This window comes from Oryza sativa, chromosome 2, assembly GCF_034140825.1.
Source record: "Oryza sativa Japonica Group chromosome 2, ASM3414082v1".
NCBI classification, from domain to species: Eukaryota; Viridiplantae; Streptophyta; class Magnoliopsida; order Poales; family Poaceae; genus Oryza; species Oryza sativa.
In genome coordinates, this window is record NC_089036.1 from 8,708,481 (window position 1) to 8,729,088 (window position 20,608).

A 20,608-nucleotide genomic window follows, 5' to 3' on the forward strand; every position below is an offset into this window, starting at 1 on the left:
TCCTGGCGTATGTGTACACCGGGGACGGAGTTGCTGCGGGCAGGCATGCACGCGATCGAGCGGTAGCTTTGACAGACAGCGAGAGGCAACGCGTGGTAAACCCTTGCGTGAAGGCGTGTCAAGGACTATTTCATATATCATCATTCATCAGCACCATGCAGGCACTTTCAGAAACCATATTTCATAGAGGATGAAATGGACCTTTTTTGTCTTGTACTCTTTGTTCAACAGAGTACGTCATGAACGTTGACAGCTAAGCTCACGATCAATGTGGCTCCCTTGACCTTGAGTTACTATAGGATACTAGGATCGACACATGTACGTGACATGTCAAACCAACCCATCCAAAGATGGGATGAATGGTAGTGGAAGAAACAAGGGTTAATTCGAACCATGCCATTACAAATGTGGCTATTAAAAAATACCATTACAATTCATCTATTCGTAAGCGTGCCATTCAAATTTTACGAAATTAGAACCATATATACCATCGTCGCCGTCACATTTTCCATCTTCCTTCCCATTTACACGTGGGGCTCACCCGTCAAATTCATCTTCTTCCTCCATCCACCCCTCTTCTCTTTTTTTCGTTCTTTCTTCCCAGGCACAGCAGAGGAAAGAGAGGAGCGGGGCGCCGGTGCTCCGATTGCTGGGAGGTGGCGACACCGGTGGCCAAGTGTGTTCCCGAGCTTGGCTCACTCAAGTGTTGATGTAAAAACATGAGGTCTGGGAGATCTGCTTAACTCCAGTACAGGTCCAAAAGCTTGCCTTTAGGTGTATAAGCGTGCCAGTTGATTTGATCCTGCAATCAATAAGAAATAAAGACAAAGAAACCGCGGTTAAATCCATAAACGATAGCCGATCGGCTAGTGGCCGATGACGTATCATTTATCTTTGAGCCGATGTTATATGTAGATCGATCGACAGTCATGAATAAGTAAGAAAGAACTAAATCTACTCGATCGACTGTAGATATTAACAACATATAACCCTTATGTTGATATATACTTAAATCAAGTGATTGGGATAGATCGGTCGCCATGCCGAGACATTATAAATCACTTAGATCGAAATATATACTAATAACAAGACTATATATGTTTATAGCATAGCCGATCAGATAGATCTAGCATGTATCGGCTAATACTCCGATACTACTCTATATTAAGGTATCAAAGCAAGTAGAATATATCAAACAAAAAGCCTAATATACTTAAATGCAACAAGATCTTAACATAAAGGGCAGATTTAACATGTCGATCAAGCATATAGGATAAATATAGTTAAATCAGGTAAGATCGGCTGAAACCCCAATGCTACCCCAATCGGCAACCAAAGGCAGGCTAGAGATTGAGATTCTAATCATGACTTGTAAGATCAAACTCAACTGATGCAGCTATAAGTATGAAAAGAAGGACAATATCTAGACAATCAAGCCGTTGGATGTTTCATAGAGTGGTAGATATCTTATATAATCTAAATCAACATCGATATATAACCTAATCGGCTGCCTTCTAGTAACAGACGTTAGCCGATTGAAGGTTAGATAACGATATTGCCAAAGATTATGTAAGATATATGATAACTCGACGAATTATATAAACAAGATTAGAGTATCATAAAGATGGAAGCACTAATCACGAGAACGCAAACCGCCATAACAAGTTTTACCTCTAGTCGAAGATCAAAACCGATGCAGCTCAACCCGAAAGTAAGAACTCGTCGAAACAAAATGAAACTAAAAGGGTGGCGATGCGCCGAGATTGTATTGAATGTGTGTTAGATTGATTACATGGGGCTCGGGGTCTATTTATACCCGAGATTACAAAATATGTCCATGTCGGACACGACTCTTATCTCCAACAAACTCTAAGATACCATAAGTCTTTGCGGCAAACTTTTGCCCAAACATATCTCTAAAGAAATTACATAAAATATCATAATTAATAGATACAATTGCCATCTCAAGACTCTATCCATACGTGGCAATCCTCATGAAGGACATCAACTCAATCTGACAACGTACGCCGTGTCATATTGTCAGATTCAGCTCAATCGGCTAACCTTGTCTAACTCGGACTCTGCCGATCCTGGTCGCAGCCGATTCGGACTTTAGCCGATCCTTGCTCTATTTCCGGAAGGATTTCAATCTCGAATTTCACTCTGTTCCTATCTTCATCTTTGATACTCAGATTACCAAATTCGGTTGTTAACATCGAGGAAGGTACCAGCCGGTACAGAGAGCAAGGGAGAGGACGTGACTCCCGCTCGGGCGCCCGATGGGAGGAGGTTAAAATCGGACGCTGACGTCAGCATGACGTTAGTGCCCGATTTACGTGCAAAACTACTTTAAACTGATTTTTCTCTTGAATTACTTATCCAAATCATGACCCGATTGTACCATTAAATTCATTCCAATTAAATCTTCAAAACAAGACCACACATGGATATATTCCGATGAAAAAAAGCTTATTATTGAATTATTTTTAAATATTGCACGATGTTCCACCAGGTATATCGGAATTGTTTCACTAAGTAGATCGAAAATGTTTCACTCGTTTAAATCGGGTATTGTTTCACCTTATATAAAAACAATGTTTCAGCAAATAGCGAAAGAATGTTTCAGGTCACTACAACGTTAGATTTATACATAGTGAAACATTATGAGTACAGCAGTGGAAACATTTTTCGGTGGAACAAAAAATAAACCAAATTCCCTTAATAGGGGATTTCCAAAATATGTGGGTTTTTTGTTGCAATGGAATGTTTCATTCACTGCAACATTAGATCTATACATAGTGAAACATTGTGAGTGCACTAGGTGAAACATTTTTGGTGGAAGTAATTAAACCAAATTTCCTTAATAGAGAGTTTGCAGAATATGTCGGTTTTTTGTTGTAAAAGAATATTTTCATTCACTGCAACATTAGATCTATAAATAGTGAAATATTTTAAGTATACTAGGTAAAACATCTTTTGTAAAAAAATAGTAGGGAGAAGTGGGTGGGCCCAACAGGTGCACATGTGGGGGGAGGGGGAGCGACCGATTTTCCTACCTCCCCCGGTCGACCGATGCTGGCATTCTCCCAAGGGAGATGGCCAGAACGGCAGATGGAAGGGCTTGGCTCCGGCGGTAAAGAAGGTGATGGTGGTGGTAGGATGGGGTGGCTAAAAGAGAGGGAAAACTAGAGGAATGGGTTCTCCTCGGCGAGACAAAGTCGGTGGTGCGAGGATTTGGTGTGAGGGGAACGAGTGAGGGAGATCGACCGATGGGCGATGGCAGCTGGTGGCGCCTTCTCTTCTTTATTTTCCATCTCTCTCCAAATCTTTCCCTCGTCGATGGTGTTCGCCCGCTGCTGCGCTTGCTCCCCATGCCGCCACCGCCGGCGGATGCTGCCGCGGGGTTCCATTGCTGTTGCCGCTCCAGCTCCGCACGTGCGGCGCAGCTGCTGCGGCGGCCTTATGCAGCTGCACTGCTGTGCTGCTGCTCCGCTACTGCGGCAGCTGCTGCGCCGCAAGCTGCTGCGCGACTATGCCCAAGAAAATGATTAGCTAGAGTTATTTCCCTGACCGATGGACCAACGACTAGTTGTTCACTTTAGATTTTCATGTTTCTATGGAGTTTGAACCATAATAACATATACAATGCATCTCTCAATTTAAAATTCTGGAGTATCCGAGATCCCAGGAGTGTATTATGAATGGTTTCAGTTGACATGACGTATTGACTGCAATCAACTCAGCAAAATACCCCTCCAAATCCGAGCCTGCTTTAGTCTAAATCTTAAAATAAACAACTTAAAGTTGTTCTGTTTTCTTCTTCGGAAAAAAATTTCTGATTAAACCTTCAAAGTGACGTAAACAAAGTTTAACAAATACATCAATCTGATAATACCAGAGAAGAGGATGCAGTGTGAAACAGAGGTCTGCATACATTTTCGCCTTATGAACTCTTATCCATTTTTTTAAACTCAGATAGAGGTAAACACATTGGCCCCAATATTTCCTTGCTCTTCAACCACATTACACATATCCTTGAGAGACTAAGGCTAGCAGTAGCTATGACCCCAACAGAGAGAATGGTTTACGGGCCATAACCCATAACAATTTTTAAGACAAACTAGAAAGGTAGCCCACGCATCTGCACGGGCATCTTATTTAAACCATCATAATTTGTGTTATTAGGATTGTGAAATTTTATGACTTTGCCTCTCGGTGAAAAAAAGTTAAAGGTTCCTTCATAACACATGATTGAAAAAAAAAAGAATAGAAAAGGTACAAAAATATGATAGGAATACTTGTGTAAAATAGAGTATTGAAAAGAACGGATGTTTTAATAGAGTGTAGACAATCACAGGAATTGAAAATTTATTAACCCACCTGGATCAAAATATCATCTATCATGCATAAATCATAACCAAACAAACTTTCCATTAGCAGCTTGATTGCCTAGATGCTATGTGAAGGAATAAAACATGCACGGACATCTTGTTTTTATTTTATTGCCGTGGGGATATACGACGACTTTTACTTAAGATGTTATTTGATAATAGTTTAAATATATGATATTTGTCCTAAAAATGTTTTTAAGTTGTTATGATACTTTCTAGATTGTATAGATTTATAAACCACCAAGATTATTATTTATAGCTCACTCTATGGGCACTTTGTTAATATCGTTTAAAATTATACAACTATATCCTTTTCTTTTGAATATGAGTGTTTGATATTTTCAAAATTAAATGTTGAGCGTTAGTTATTCTAACAATCATTGACATTTAATCAGGCAGTAAAAGATTAAAATCATAATTATATTCTATATGATGACTGAGTCCGGCATCATAACATTATGCGTGCATTATAACTCGTCACATGTTCTAAGTATTTTCTTATTTATAAAGATATAAAAAATATATACTTCAAACTGATAATTTGTATATTTTGTGTAACGCCCCGACATTTATTAGCCATTAACACAGCTAACTCACACCGGGGTGTTATGCATTACCTGTGATATAGTACCAGTCCCAGGATACACTAGCTGGTACACACAGATTAAATGTGGAATCAAATAAACTGCTTTATTACATCACTGGGTAGTAGTCCTTACATAAGTTGCTATCATGGACAGACCCATAGATGAGCAACACAACATTACAGAAAACCATAAAAGCGACGGTGCAGAAGCGAACAGCGCGGAGCACTAAGCGACTAAGCAACTATGCACTAGGCGAAGAACCTAGGCATCTATCTTATTCCACAGGCGAGGCTTGGGGCTAGGCACGAAACATCTAGAAGTCTTCATACTCAGCTTGCTCCTGGAGATGCTCCTCGGCGGTCGGGTCGATGTCTTCATCTTCATACTCTATATATTATTATAAGGGGCAAGGGTAAGTACTTAACGTACTCAGCAAGCCAGGGGAAAGAATGACATGTTTGGTTTAAACAAGGAGGCTAAGGTTTTATTTGCGAAAGCTGCCTTTTTGGCAAAGTGATTTATTTCACAAAACTCCTAGTGAGAGAGTCAAGTTTTAGTTGTCGGGAGGAGGCTCACGCCTCGACCCATTCCACAAGTTGCTTTGCAACAACTTGTCACGATTAACGAACAACAATTAATTTGTTCCTCTATTAGTTTCTTCTCACAACAACACATAGTCCACACAGTTATCTCAGCACAACAACGCCATCATCATGGCCCTAACAACACCTCGGTGTCGGACGACACCCCAGGTCACACAGACCCGTTCCTAACCACCCAGGTTAGCCGTCTGCCACACAGGCGGACTCTGGTAACGTTACCCTTCCCAGTAACCACTTCTTCACAAACATTTGTCAAACAAATCTACGCTATGAGAAACACCTTACACTCGCCCTTGACCGTGGGCACGGCTGTTCGAACAGTTCATTAATCTCTGCAGAGGTTGCACGCTTTACCCACACGACACGAAACTGACATCGTTTACCCGTCGGCAACGAAAGTTCGTGATAAGGCCTTTCCAAAGCTAACCCATGAAAACCGCATGCCACCTAGTTGGGCTAAGATCCATAGCCAAGTATCAGGCAATGACAGCCGACATCCACTCAGGAAATACCGAGGATGCCTTCTACTCCTACTGGTACCACGCCACAATAGAGGCAAAAAGACACCCATGATGGGCAAAAATGTGTAACACTTCGTCTCCTCATCCTCGGCATTCCACAACCATTGGCACACCAACTCCCATGTGAAAACAATTTACTTAGCCAGAGGCATCCCATAAATACCTGTGTGGTCGCACTATAACGTGTTTGGATGGATTTCCCAAAGGAATCGATCCTTAACGATAATACGTAGCCAAACCACAAAGGCATGATTCCGCATCATCACCACTTTCACAACACATTTTATTTCACAACTCCTCGGTACAATGTACCGGAATTTTAAACATGTATTTGGAATAACGCAAGTTTCCCACACGGTAACAACGTAAGCATGGCTAAGCGGGAACTACCTTGGTAATCGTGTAACGATACCGGCGTAAATATTTGTGGAGCTATCAAAGGTATGGAATCATCAACCTATGAAATATAAGTGCGACTACTAGGTTGGTCCGTCGGTTGAATAAACAATCCGAGGCCTAACATGTTAATCGTGTATACTAAATAATACACTTTTGCAAACAACATATCATTGAAAATATAGGGGCAATGTGATCAAAGGGGCTTGCCTTGCACAGCGTTGGGGTCTTCTCCTTCGAAAGCGGCGTCCGGAGCTTCCTCGAACTCGGGCTCTAAACGCGAAAAACAAAACTAAATAAGAAAAGGCAACAAAACTAGCTCAAATCAGAGAAACAATTGTGCCACTGTGTAGATCTCAATTTTAGAAAAATTTAGGAACTTGAACGGGGTCAATCGGAGTTACGGTTGATTTACTATGAATTTTCAAAGAATAAAGGATTTTCTGGAATGTTGGAAATTGACTTAAAAAAAGGTAAAGGGAGGGGCCCACCTGTCGGTGGCTGCTAGAGAGGAAAAGGCGCACGGGCCCTGCTCGTCAGTGGCAGGAAGGAGTAAAGGAAGGTGGGGCCGGCTTGGCAGAGGCTTGAGGAGGCCTGCTTCTTCCTCCTCTCGCTCTTTTGCTCGGCTCGGTCTGGGATAGCGATGCGTCTCGGCGATGGGGCGCGGCGAGGCGACCGGCGGCTGAGGGAGGGCGGCGGAGAACTCCGGCGAGGCTCCACCGGCGACGGCGGCGCCGGGAGAATAGCGCGGCGGCTCTGGCTGGCAGCAACAGAGAGCAAAACGAGAGAAAGAGAGAGGAGAGAGAGATGGGGAGAGATGGTGATGGTGTGGGGAGAAGGAGCTCGGGCTGCTTCCCCTTTTATAGGCAAGCGGCGCGGTGGCGAGCTGGCGGTCTAGACGCGGAGCTCCGGGGGTAGCTGGCTAGCGGCTAGGGCGGGATTCCGGGGTGGACGAGATGGCGACGCGATGGCTTGGCGTCATGCACCGGTGGTGACTCGACGGTGAAAACGACGGCGACGCGACACGAAGTGACGCGCGGAGAGCGGGAAAGGCGACGGGACATCGATGACGCGCGGCCGACGGCGGCTACGGCCGGGATTTGGGTGGTAGGGTTCTCAGATCGATGCGACGCGAGCGACGTCACACGGTGGTGGCGATGGAACGCGAGTGAGAGGGAGGCGCGAGCTCGGCGGCTTCCCGGGAGGAGACAGACGACAAGACGACGGGCGACAGCGAAGGGACGCGCGTCCGCGAGAGCTCGGGATGGAACGGCGACAAGACGGGGGTGACGCGGGGCGACGTGGCTCCGTGTCTCCCGGAGAGGGCGCGGCGGTTTTCGTGGAGTTTGGCGCGATGCGGCTTTGGCGCGGCGTGCGGGGCGGCGCTACGTGGCCCTGGCACGTTGTGGGGCGCACGGGAGGGTGGTATGGTGCAACGCGGTACGGGAACGAGGGCGGAACGGTGCAGCGACTCGGGTCGGCATTTCGTCGAACACCTTGTGTGCATGCACTGGCTGGCTCAAGGAAGGGGACGATGAGCAGTAATGGGCTGCGCTGGGCCGGCCTGCTCAGGGGAAAGAAGAGAGGAGAGGTGGAGGAGAGTTGGGCCGAGAGAGAGGGAAGGGAAGGAGGCCCAATATGAACAGTGATATTTCACATTTTCCCAGGGATTTATAGAGTTGAATTTTGAGGAGAACTTGAAGGGATTTGAATTTGAATTTGACCTAGAGTTTCACAGGAATTTGAAAGGCAATTCTAAGAGAGTATTTGAGATCCATTTGGCACAAAATCAACTAAGAACCAAATTAACTCCAATTTTTAAATGACAAGCTTTTTTTTTTAAATAAAAGCAAATAAAATACGGGTGCTACATTTTGATATGAGGGCACAATAAAGCACATTTGAGCAACATAACCATTTATTTATATTAAAAGGTTGAAACTGTACCTCCATTATTTATAAGAAAGGCAGTGATTAATGTAAACTTATTCCTTAAAAATCTACTCACTACTCCCTCTGTCCCATTTTTAAGTGCAGCCATCATTTTCCGTGATCAACTTTGACCGTCCGTCTTTTAAAAACTTAAAAAAAATTAAGAACATAAGTTACATATAAAGTAACTATTCATGTCTTATTATCTCATAATAATAAAAATACTAATTATAAAAAAATCCAAATAAGATGGACGATCAAAATTGGGCATGAAATTTTATGGTTGCACTTAAAATAGGACGTGGGGAGAACTTATATGTCATTTTTTTACTTTTAACATAATTGAATTATTTAAAATTCTGTTGTACATAAGATATGTGCTATGTACATATGAATTTTGGAGAGGGAGGAGTGATTATGTACGGGAGGGAGTGGGAGGTGGAAGGGATTTGTGTTTTGAAGGATTGATTTAATGGTTAGAAATAATGGGTCTACCGATTTAAATTAGAATGGATAGCTAAGTATTTTTCTTATAATTTCTATATGATTTTTTTTCTTATTTATTAAAGTTCCATGTAGCGGTTTAGGAGCATTCAGCATGATGTTTAATGTACTTAATTTTTTTTTGCGTGTTTCTTGCATGGTATAGGTAGAAAATGATTTTTTTTCCTTCAGAATTGCTATGACATATTTGTGGAAACCAAAGGATAATACAGTGATGAATCAATAAGGAATTCAAATTGCATACTGTTTTTTCTATCCTATAATCCGAAGCTTATAGCTTGATTTTTAATTTTAAACCCTAAATGTAGCTTTGATTTATTTTTTTGATTTCAGAATGAAAAAAAACAGACATAGAGGGTTGTGAGGCCAACGTGTTTACGTACTTACATACGGTGCTTATGTGCACGTGTATTTAGTGATTTTTAGCAATAAAATTAACTGTTAGGTTTTCATGATAGATCTAATGGCTTCTAACGGTGTATTTATTTTTTTTATTTTAGAAAGAAAAAGAAAAGAAAAAGAGGGACATGAGGCCAGCTGGTTACGTACATACGTACGTGCTGTGCTTGTATGTATGCACGTGTACGTGGGATTGATGGAGATAAATTTAATTGATCGTTTTTAAAAATAGATCTAATGGTTGGTAACAATGGGTCCATCGGGAATAAATTAAAAAAATCGACAGTTAGATGTTTTGTCTTCTTTTGATTTTTTTAGAAATAATTATAGTGTCACGTGGAGGCTTAGGAGCATTTGTAGGGTTGCTATGTGGCGGCTTAGGAGCGTTTGTAGTAAGTTTAATGGACTTTTATTATTAAAAAAAGATAACATAACATCAATTATATACATGTAAGTCCCATGTGCTGGTGCTGTGGAATACAATAGTATCACAAATTGGATATAAATTTAAAATAATTTAAAAGATGGAATGTTTAAAGAGCGTTGATTGGATATTTTATATTTATATATTATAGGTGTAATTTAACTACGTATATTTGCGTAAATTTGTAAATTGTATGAAATAACGTCGATTTTTCTTTGGAACGGTACTACGTTCTTTTTTTTCTTTATTTTTCTCTATCTTATAAGTACATGCACATGGTCTTCTTTTTCTTGCGGCAAACAATTAATGGTTTAGCTTTTTTTTTTCTTTGTCGTACGTACGGCGGCAAACAATGGTTCAGCTTTTTTTTTATAGTCGTACGTACGTGGGGAAGGTATTTATCCTTTAGGCAACACTTAAATATTTCTCCTGAAGGTATTACTTTTTAATAACAGATGCAATCTAATGGTCTAAAATATCGGGACCACCAATTGAAGTGAAAATCAACGGTGAGATTAGATAGTGCCATGTGGCGATCTAGGAGCGTTTGTAGGATTGCCACGTGGCGGCTTAAGAACGTTTGTAGGAAGTTTAATGGACTTTTAGTATATAATAACTAGCAAGATAGCCCGCGCATTCGCGTGGGCATGCGCATTAGTTTGTTCCAAAAATAGTTTGAAAAATAAAAAATTAAAGTAATGTATTTTCTACTGTTACTTGAGTATTTATTATATCGCTTTTTCTGAAGAAATCTCGACAAACTTTTATTGGTAATAAATATATTTTTTTACCATTCTGCTAGCCCTCTCTTTAATTGCTTCTTATATATGCAATTCGTTATGCATGTGAATCAATAAAGATAGAAAAATTCTTTTAAAAAATATTTATTGTATTTTGAATTTAGTGATTGAGTGATTCTTAATTCGACTTTGTATTCAAATCAAATTAATTTATTCTAATTTGTCTTTTTAGGGATTTTAAATTGCACTTAATCTCGTATTGTGTTGTATTTGATCTCTTCTTTTAATACTTATTTTATTATTCCAAATTTTAGATATTTATAACTTATACTTTTATAGTGACTCTTGATATTTTATATTCTACATGGAATCTTGTTATATATATTTTTTTTGTAGTTTTAGTGTTTTTTTTAATTTTTGTTTGTGTATTTTAATCAAATTGCTTGTTTTGTATTTTTGTTCTGAATTTAATTACAAACTCATTGTGGTGATCCGACTGTCACCATCAGCCTCACGGATCATTGCCGACCTCCTCATCAGTGAGCCTCTCTTGATACATTGGACATGACGTGGCGGGGCTTGGTGGCAAAGATGAAGCTGTTTTCTAGTCCTTGTCGAAGACATGGAACGTCTCCTTTTGCGCCCCCCCCCCCTCCCCTCTTAGTCCTTGCCCTTCATCTAATCATTTAGTGCGCTATTAGGTCCAGGAACTTGTAGAAGTCGATGATGCCGCTGCCGTCAGCGTCCACCTCGCTAATAATGTCTTGTAGCTCCGCCTTCATCGGGTTCAGGCCCAGAGTTTGCATTATGGTTCTAAGCTTCTTGGTGGTGATTGAACTTGGACTTTAGATCCACACATTTGAATTCATTCATCGTTTTCGAAGTGCTATTTTGCTCAAATATTTGTAGTCATAATAGCAGCATTATCTAACTTCTATATAGTAAATATGGGCAATATGGATCTTGAATTTAATTATAATTAACACAAAAAATCAAATAAACTGAGAAAAGTACATGTAACTTGAGAGTCATGATCATTTAGCTATTATTATTTTTCTATATATTATGTGTTAGGTAGAAAATAGGAAAAGTTATCTTAAAAATAGGATATGAGAATTGGATCCCAGAGATGAGTAGGATGGTGGAGGTACGTACGTACGTGCAAGCATGCTCACATACGGTAGGGGTGGAGGTGGGGGTACCGGATTTATTTTTGTGAGATGTAGCAGTTATAATTATTGGGTCTACCTATTTAAAGGAAAATCTATGGTTTAATTTTTTTTTTTCATAATTTCTAGGAACTTTTAATTTATTTGAGCACTACATGGCGTCTTATGAGTGTTTGTAGAAAATCATGTGACAGTTTAAGAGGATTTGTAGGGAGTTTAATGAATTTTTAGTATATAATAGATAATTAATATAGCATTTTTTGGTTCTTTATGTACTGAACTGCTCGCTAGAAAATATGGATAAGAAAGTGAGCAGGAGAGATAATAGGAGATCATTTACGATGGCACAATATATATTACTTTTTGTAATATTTTATTACTATTTAGTTGCGATAAAGGGGTTTATGTCAAATGATATGTTTCTTATATATATACATGCCAAAATATGGTAAACATAGTTCAAATTAAAATCGAATATGTTATAAGATATTCTAATTATTTAGTTGTTGTGTTTTTTATATATAAAATTTTGCTACCATAAATGGAAGGAAGAAGAGAGGGGTGGAGAGACATACGTACTTTGGATGTACATACGTGTTAGGAGAGGAGGGACCTAGGGAGAGGTGTGGACGTGCGTGACATTTGTTTTTTACATATATAGATCTAATGGTGTATAAAGAGAAAATCAATGGTACGATGTTTTCCTTTTTTTTTGGAATTTTTTAGATTTCTCTAATTTATCATAGCGCCACGTGGCGGCTTAGTAGCGTTTGTAGGAGCCACATGGCGGCTTAAGAGCGTCTCTAAGAAGTTTAATGAACTTAAGATGTCTATTTGTAGATATTTTTTTCATAAAGATAGAAAAAGAAGAAAGAAACAAAGAGAAAAAAAAACGAAGGGAAGATAGGGAGCGTACAATAAGTGCAGGAGGTAGGGACAGCAGAAGTTTTTTTTTCTTTAAAGATAATCTAACGATTTAAAATAATGGACCCACCTATTTAAGTGAAAATCGATGGTTAGATTTCTCTATTTTATTAAAGTGACACATGGCGACTCATGAGTATTTTTAGGATACCACGTGGCGGCTTGAGAGTGTTTGTAGGAAGTTTAATGGACTTTTAGTATATAATAGATAGATAGATAATAGATAGATAGATGTGTCGACATACATTATGTGGGGATTAACACCCACAGATTAACATCAGCATTGTCAGCCATACAAAATACGAAGCAAAGCGAACGGCACATCAAACACAAATACATATAATCTCTAAAACAGATCAGGATACATAGATAAGATTAGAAATGACATGAGTGGATGCAAATACTGTTCAGGCGATGAATTGAAGATCTGGTGATCAAGGCACATGTATAACTTTGATTGCAGTAGTAGTGTCACGCATAGCGGGCGTAGATGGTTTGTGATCTCGGTCATCATCTGAGGTGTTGGCCTGGTAGTCATCGGAACGGCCAGGAAATCCCTCGCCATCCTTGCTACTATCGGATACCTGTGACAGTTCTCCTTCCACCATTTGAGAATGTCGAAATTCTCTTGCTTGATTGGAACGGTCTTTTCTCGCAGGTAAGCATCAAGTTCTGTTCTCCTGTGATCATGCTCCATACTGGATTGACCAACAGTTTGGAAAGTACTGTTATCAATTTGCTGGAATGGATCGATGTCCATTACATTTTCATTGTTATGATTGGTGTGCTGCCTTGCACTGCCCTGATTACTGTAGTCCTGAAAGAGCTGAACGACTGCTGCTTGAACCTCCGAAATGCGATCTGGAGGTAGGGAAGCTTTCTTTAGAAGGCGTTCAGCGTTGACGAGCTTGAATCTTGGGTCTAGAATAAGCGATATGCTTTGTGATAAATATGAATCCTCAAAAAACTTGTCCATATATTCTTTTGTTTGTTCAAGATGGGATTGCATATCATAGTCCTCGATATCAGGAGCTTGTTCTTCGTCAATATCTTCATCATCACTATCATCTTTCCTAGATGCATTGATCCATTCTGAATCTTTCTTTTCAGCTTCACAAGCTCTATAAGGGATAGGTTTGATGTTGGAGAGCTGGAGTCAGCAAATGTTTTGATAGCATTGTATATTACACATAATGTTGTGCGAAACAGCTCGGTAGTATCTGTTTCCTGGAATGTGTCATCTACTAAACCGGCAATTTCTGCTGTAGAAGAAGAGCGTTCGTCGTGAAGAAACTGTAGGGCATAATACAACGCATACCACCAGTCGTCGTATGTCCACGGGTGATTCAGCCTTAGACGTGAAGAAATATCTCTGCGTTTCTTCTTAGTCCAACATAATTCTGCAAAGGCGAGAAGGCAATGCTTTCCATAATGACGATCTAAATAATCATATTGTAGTTGCTGAGCAACTCTATAGAGCTTCCAATGCATGTCGGTAGCACGTAACAACTTTCGTTGGGTTGCAGAGAGGTGATTAAGATGATTGTCCTTGTCCAATTTATTTTTTAATATGTTCCAAAAATATTCACTTAATATAGCGCCAGCAAGCTTAGGCAAAATACCATAGGAAGAAATAGTTCCCACCACTTCATCACAATCATGCCGCCAGACGGAAGAGTAATCTTTGACGTCCAATATGTGATCATAGCTAGGTTCGTCGTGCTGATCATCCTTAAACACCCGTATTACTCGCCTACAGAGATTCCATTCATCATCAATGAAGTGGGCCACAAGGAACACAGTATCTACCATGGCAGTTCGAGCTTCGCCTTGTGACAAACTTACCAGCCCAGGCGTACGTGCAATAGCATCCTTTAAGCTGCACGTTTCTTGGTCGAAGAGCGCATCACACCTCTCCTCCACATCATCTCGCGAAGGCATCTTGAAATCAGGGCAGAGCATTCCAACAAATCTTATGAACTGCTCGTCTTCCACCATCGAGGAAGGGAACCCGTGCAGTGCGATCATCCTGATGAGCTGATCTTCAGCAGCAGCAGCAGCAGCAGCCGCGGTTTGCTCACCGAAATTATCAGAGCTCGATCTCGAGAAAGCCGGCGCATCCTGCAAATCGTGAATCCCCGCTTGCACAGATGCACCATGAGAGCCCTGCTGCCTGGCACGCTTCCTTGCCGGGCAGGTATCCTGGTAGTGCCTGTTGAGACGCGAGGTGCCATTCTTGAAGCTGAGCTGCTTCTTGCAGTGCCTGCACTCTGCCTTCTGCCCAGCCTTCTCCTGAAAGTGATCCCAACAATTTGACCACTTGCTATGGTCTGCGGCATTAGTAGGTTGATGGTTGTTCTCCGCCATCGTAATCTCTGTTACTGCAACAGGAAACTTGGATCCTAAGGAACGGGAAGTTCAAATTGCTACCGATCGTAATCCCCAGGTTCATAAGCAGTAATTTCACATGAAAAAATCAATTCATTCATACATGATTCAGGAAAACCTCAAATAATGTTTTCCCCTCTTTTCGATGGGTTAGACCCGCCCAACTGAGCGAGGACAGCAAAATGAGCCAGCTAGATACAAAACCACATTAGCACTAAACACATCACACATCGGAGAAGAAATTAACATGGAAGGAGGAAAAGAAGGTAGAGAGCTGGAAGATTGGGAGAACTTACGAGCTAGTGGTTGATGCTGGATGGGCACTTGGGCAGCCGCAGATATCGATCCGCAGCGTTTGTGTTCCAAAAAATGGGAGGGACACAAAAACGCAGGGCCTATTTGGTTCTCTACCAAAATCTAGGCAAATTTTGGCACTACCAATTTTTTGGTAGAGCAAAGTTAGCTAATCTATGTTTGGTTTAATACCAATATAAAGCCAAAATTTAGTATGAGAGTGAAGAAGATTCTAGAATGTAGCCAAATTGAGCGTGGGCACTACCAATTATTTGGTTTCAATCCAAACTAGCATGTTTACTATTAAAGTTACCAAAATTTTGGTAGGGTCACGTTTTGGCTTCAATACAAAACGACCCGCAATCACCCAATCCCGTACGAAATCAGAGCGTGTCAACGCCTATAGCCCGAGCTTTGAGACTGAGCCCAAGCCTGATGGTTTGACCAGTTGAGCAGCAACTAGCACAGCAACTACTGCATCGACACGATTACCAAGATTTAAAATAGAAAAGAAAAAAAATCTGGTGTCACCCTGACCAGCTTGGCAAGCTATGGCTGTGTTTTGGATCTAAAACTTCAGTCCTTTTCCATCACATCAACATGTCATACACATACAACTTTTCAGTCACATCATCTCCAATTTCAACCAAAATCCAAACTTTGCGCTGAACTAAACACAGCCTAAAGCACATGTTGGTATTCCAGAAACGGCAGCAACAAGTAAAACCAGCACCGCAGCTATAAAAATCGACGAAAAAAATACCAAGGAAAAAAAATCCAAATACCCACCCCATCCACTTTAGATGGAAGTTTATTTGCCAAAAACTTTAAAATTCGACATCCAACTCTCTAAACTTCGCAATACCAATATTACCCATAAAGTGTTTTTGCGTATTTAGGATCTTAAACAATCGGCTCTAAATAAAAGGGATTTACTATACAATAACCTGCTGAGATTTTTTGTTTTATCAACCGAATTCCTAGCCAAGATTCATGCATGCGTTACCAGGCCCACAGCTTCATTTGGGTTTGGACCCATTTTGTTTTAGATCCGAACGGATGGAGTGGGCAAGTAGGCGATGCTTTCCGGATCCGTTTTTCACATCGTCCATTCCTAGAGTCGCTCCCCCTCCTCCACTCTCTCTTGAGCTCTCCGCCTCCACCTCGGATTGGGATAGCAACAGTAACTTTGTGATATTCTCAGCCGTCCGATCTATAGTGTATGGATGAGATTAATCGCTATAGTGCACTATAGTACCCTCATTAACAGTACCTCACGCCTGTCACCGTGTCGCCATCGCTCTCCCCCGGCCTCCCCGACAGCAGATTCGGCCGGCCGAAGGGAAGGAAGATCCACTAGAGGGTACCATTCGAGTCTCCGTTGTGCGCTCTCTTCTTTTTATCCTCTTCGTCTCACCACCCCTCCCCCCTCTCCCTCCTTCTCCACTCTGTCCTAGGCCTCCCTGCCGGCGGATCTGGCCAGCTAGAGGGAAGGATACGAGTCGGCGCCATGCGCTCTCTTCTCCTCCCTCTCTTCGGCGACACCCTGCCCCCTCCTACTTCCTCTCTAATCTATCAGCGGCCTCCCCAGCGGCGGATCAGGCTGTCTAGAGGAGAGGAAGATCCGCCAAATAGGAGGATGCGATTCAGCTACTAGTACATCTTTTGATATTTTGGATGGGTATGTTCTATCAGTAAGACAACTATTTCCTTTTGCGTTTCTACAAGAATAGTTAAATACATCTTTTAATTACTGCTCTTTCCTAATTAAACACTATAGGGTGAGCAATACGTTCATGACTTCATGGCATCATAGATATGATACACAGAGAAGCAGATGGAGATGATAGCCTTAAGGTTATGTGGTAGAATTGGTTCAGGTCATTTATCTGGATCTCCTTTATTGATTTTCCTAATTCGTGTTTAACTACTTGTCTCAGTTTTCTGTATATCACTGTCTATTGTAACTGGAGTATCTATTTGTGTATCTCTGTTATTGGTTGCATGTTTTACAGTAAAACTTACAAAATTAGCATTTTTTTTTATTCGTCACTAGTTTTGTCATCTCTTAACATTACCTATTTTTCTTAGTATTTGAATTTTGTTTGGTAAGTGCAATTAGCAAATTAATTTTGTTAGCTAATACCTAGTTTTGTCACCTTAGTTTTGTAACTAGCGTGTTCCTTGCAGTGATTAGATGCTCTGAATTTGATCCATGCGTGTCTATAATTTTAACTATCTTCAATTACGTTACACGTTCTCAGAGGCTACCTATGCCCCTGAGAGGAGAATATATATAGAGCGCCATGCATAGAAGTCTTTTAAGATCAAATGTAAAATATGTTATGGGAGGAATAAAATCATATCAACAACCCACACAAGCATACATAGATGCGACGTGAAGGGCACATCAAAGACTCCATACATTTAAGCTCTAAAACAAAATGGATTACAAAATATTAGGACATGACATGAGGGGATACATATACTATTCAGGTGAAAAAAAAAAAGAGCTGCCGACGAAGCTGCACTACATATCCAAGAAGTATTGTCACGCGTAGCGGCGAAAATGGCTTGTGATCTCGGCCATCAGCTGAGGAGATGGTCTACCAGAAGTTGGAATGGCTAGAAAATCTCTTGCAATCCTGGCTACCGTGGGATACCTGCCACAGTTGTTCTTCCACCACTTGAGAATATCGAAATCCACTTGATCCAGAGGGACGGTTTCATCTTGCAGATAGGCTTCGAGTTCTCTCATGTGTTCCTGTGAACTCGTATTGCCCTGCTCTGTGAGTTGCAAAGTACTCCCATTCCCTTGTATTGATGGATCCACATCCATTTCATGGATATGATTAGCATGCTCTGTGGCATTGCTCTCATTATTGTAATCTGTTTCAATGCCTTGTGTTTTGTACTCTGTGAAGAGCTCACGAAATTTTTCTCCTACCTTAGAAACTAGATCTACAGAGGGAGCATTCTTAAGAATGCTCTGAAAATTCTTGAGTAAGTTTTCAACATAGACGAGCTTATATCTCGGATCTAGAATAAGTGGTATGCTTAGTAACAAATATGACTTTAACAGAAAGCGGTCAAGTGTGCTCATTGCGTTCTGAACAGATATTAAAAGAACATGTTCATCCTTGAAACAATCAGTTAGTTCACCACTGGAATTTTGCATCCTTCCTGAACAATTGTTGAATCCGAGTACTAACGTGTTTCTCACTTCCAGCATCTCTATGAGGACCAAATTTGAAGTAGGCAAGCTGGAGGTTGACATCGTTTTGATGGCATGGTATATCCTTCCTAGCGTAGTGCGTAACACTTCTGTAATCCATGTCTCATGGAACATGACTTTGCCTGCTAAGGCTCTAATTTTTGCTGGTCCGGAAGAGCATTCCTTGTGAATAATTTGTAGCGCATAATAATGTGCATACCACCACTCGTCGTATGTCCAAGGGTGATCTAGCTGCAAATGCGAAGAAATTTCTCTGCGTTTCTTCTTCAAATTTTCATCTTCAAAGGCGTCGAGGCAATCTTGTCCGTAACAACTGAATGGATGTAGATTCGAAGCAATATCAGGTAAATCCCACCGTAAATTGGTAGCACAGAGCAGCTCATGTTGGGTTGCAGATAGATGTGGTAGATCATTATCATCGTAAATTATTTTTCCAAATTTTGTCGTACCAAAATTTTCTATTAGAACGCCACTAAGCTTAGACAAAAGGCCCCAATGAGAAATAATTCCCAACATACGCTCATAGTCCTCCGGCTCCCAATCTGTAACTGGGATGTCTATGATGTAATCTTTGATATCCAATATCTTACTGAGACCATAGGTGGTGTCATCTTCCACTTCTAATGCCTTAAACACCTGTATAACTCTGCAATGGAAATTCCACTCTTCATCAATGAAGTGGGCAGCCAAATACGCAACTTTCCCCCAGGCAGTTGTGGTTTTTCCTAATGATAAGCTAGCAAGCCCAGGCGTACGCCCAATAGCATCCTTCAAGCTGCTCATTTCTCGGTCGAAGAGCTCATCGCACCTCTTCCGGACATCGTCTCGCGACGGCATCTTGAAGTCAGGGCAGAGCATCCGAACAAATCTTGTGAACTCCACGTCTTCCACCATGGAGGAAGGGAACCCGTGCAGCGCGATCATCCTGATGAGCTGATCTTCAGCAGCAGCAGCAGCCGCTGTTTGCTCACCCAAATCATCAGAGCTCGATCTTGAGAACGCCGATGCACCATGATGAGAGCCCTGCTGCCTGCCACGCTTCCGGCAGGATTCCTGGTAGTGCCTGTTGAGACGCGAGGTGCCATTCTTGTAGCTGAGCAAGTTATGGCAGTGCCTGCACTCTGCCATGTTGTCAGCCTTCTTCTCAAAGTGAGCCCAACACTCTGACCCCATGCCCACTGCACAACAGAGAACACTTTGATCCAAAGGAGGAATGGGAAGTTGCTACCAATCATAAGCAAAAGAAGACGATATCATATGAAAAATCAATCAGTTCCCGAATGATTCAGTAAAATAAAAAAACTCAAAAGGTTAACATAGAACAGATGCATATGTATGGATGCCTGAAAAGATTTTGTTTCAAATTTCCCCCTTCCAGCCGGGTTAGAGTTAAGAGTTAAACCAATCTAAGAACAAGAAGAGATCCGCTAGCCAAAACCAAATTAACCTATCAAAAGTAGAATAAGAGTTAACATAGAACAGATGCCTGAAAAGATTTTGTTTCAAAATTTCCCCTTCCAGTTGGATTAGAGTTAAGAGTTAAAAGCACCTAAGAAATCCGCTAGCTAAAACCAAATTACAGTTTACCGGTACACAACACACCTGCGGAGAAACAAAGGAACGAAAGAGAGAGGTAGCCGATCTGGGAGAACTTACCTGATGAGAAGGCTGATCGATGGAGGGATGCTCCCTGCCACTTTCCTGAGCCTCTCTCTCGATCGATCCGGCTGCTGCCTGCTGCTGTTGCTCGGCTGCTTCTTCTCCAACTTCTTCGCCTAGTAGGAGTATACGAAGAGAGCGAGACGGTCAAAATGGAAGGGACCCACCCAACCAGGAGCGTGTCCACATCTTGGGGACTGGGCGGCCACAGCCCACCCCTGAGCCCGAAGCCTGAGCCTGAGCCTGAGCCCGAGCCCGATATTTGTCCTGTGTTCACACTTGTTGACAAGGAACCGGCTCAACCGACGGGTTAATTAAGGGTTGGCGAGAAAAAAAACCACTGTATATCACGTCGGATATAAGGATATATATTTAAATTATTAAACATAGTTTAATATCAAAATAAGTTACAGATTCTACTAGGAACCTACGAGACGAATTTA

General features: G+C 41.4%; 2 protein-coding genes and 2 long non-coding RNA genes across 5 annotated transcripts; 1 reads left to right on the plus strand and 3 right to left on the minus strand.

The window, feature by feature from the left end:
• Nucleotides 1-5,062: 5,062 nt before the first annotated feature.
• On the minus strand, nucleotides 5,063-7,327 carry LOC136355062 (uncharacterized). The gene is made up of 3 exons (XR_010739117.1): nucleotides 6,989-7,327; nucleotides 6,708-6,770; nucleotides 5,063-5,365 (listed from the first exon to the last, which is right to left on the minus strand). It is a non-coding gene; the product is annotated as an uncharacterized lncRNA (long non-coding RNA).
• Nucleotides 7,328-11,182: 3,855 nt separating this feature from the next.
• LOC136355103 (zinc finger BED domain-containing protein RICESLEEPER 3-like) lies at nucleotides 11,183-14,956 on the minus strand. The gene is made up of 3 exons (XM_066307261.1): nucleotides 14,234-14,956; nucleotides 13,174-13,739; nucleotides 11,183-11,339 (listed from the first exon to the last, which is right to left on the minus strand). The coding sequence occupies exons 1-3, from the start codon at nucleotides 14,954-14,956 to the stop codon at nucleotides 11,183-11,185; spliced, it is 1,446 nt and encodes a 481-aa protein (XP_066163358.1).
• A 1,597-nt stretch (nucleotides 14,957-16,553) lies between these two features.
• On the plus strand, nucleotides 16,554-17,323 carry LOC107280104 (uncharacterized). Its single transcript, XR_010739701.1, has 3 exons — nucleotides 16,554-16,634; nucleotides 16,729-16,952; nucleotides 17,052-17,323. It is a non-coding gene; the product is annotated as an uncharacterized lncRNA (long non-coding RNA).
• Nucleotides 17,324-17,568: 245 nt separating this feature from the next.
• LOC9272733 (zinc finger BED domain-containing protein RICESLEEPER 3-like) lies at nucleotides 17,569-20,330 on the minus strand. Of its 2 annotated transcripts, none has more exons than XM_015767256.3 (2): nucleotides 20,163-20,330; nucleotides 17,569-19,730 (listed from the first exon to the last, which is right to left on the minus strand). In XM_015767256.3, the coding sequence occupies exon 2, from the start codon at nucleotides 19,677-19,679 to the stop codon at nucleotides 17,823-17,825; it is 1,857 nt and encodes a 618-aa protein (XP_015622742.1). In that variant the 5' UTR covers nucleotides 19,680-19,730; nucleotides 20,163-20,330; the 3' UTR covers nucleotides 17,569-17,822. The 2 variants fall into 2 exon arrangements, with proteins under 2 accessions (XP_015622742.1, XP_015622740.1); XM_015767254.3 differs by having other exon boundaries at nucleotides 17,569-19,684; nucleotides 20,163-20,314.
• Between the last annotated feature and the right edge of the window lie 278 nt (nucleotides 20,331-20,608).

Bases quoted from the DNA above. Each gene is read 5' to 3' on its own strand.
- LOC136355103 (XM_066307261.1), bottom strand. From the start codon at position 14,956: ATGGCGGAGAACAACCATCAACCTACTAATGCCGCAGACCATAGCAAG. The intron at 13,740-14,233 runs GTGGGAACTATT...TGCTGACTCCAG, and splicing joins GGCATGATTGTGATGAAGTG to CTCTCCAACATCAAACCTAT. The intron at 11,340-13,173 runs GTATCCGATAGT...GTGGATCTAAAG, and splicing joins TGGAAGGAGAACTGTCACAG to TCCAAGTTCAATCACCACCA.
- LOC9272733 (XM_015767256.3), bottom strand. From the start codon at position 19,679: ATGGGGTCAGAGTGTTGGGCTCACTTTGAGAAGAAGGCTGACAACATG.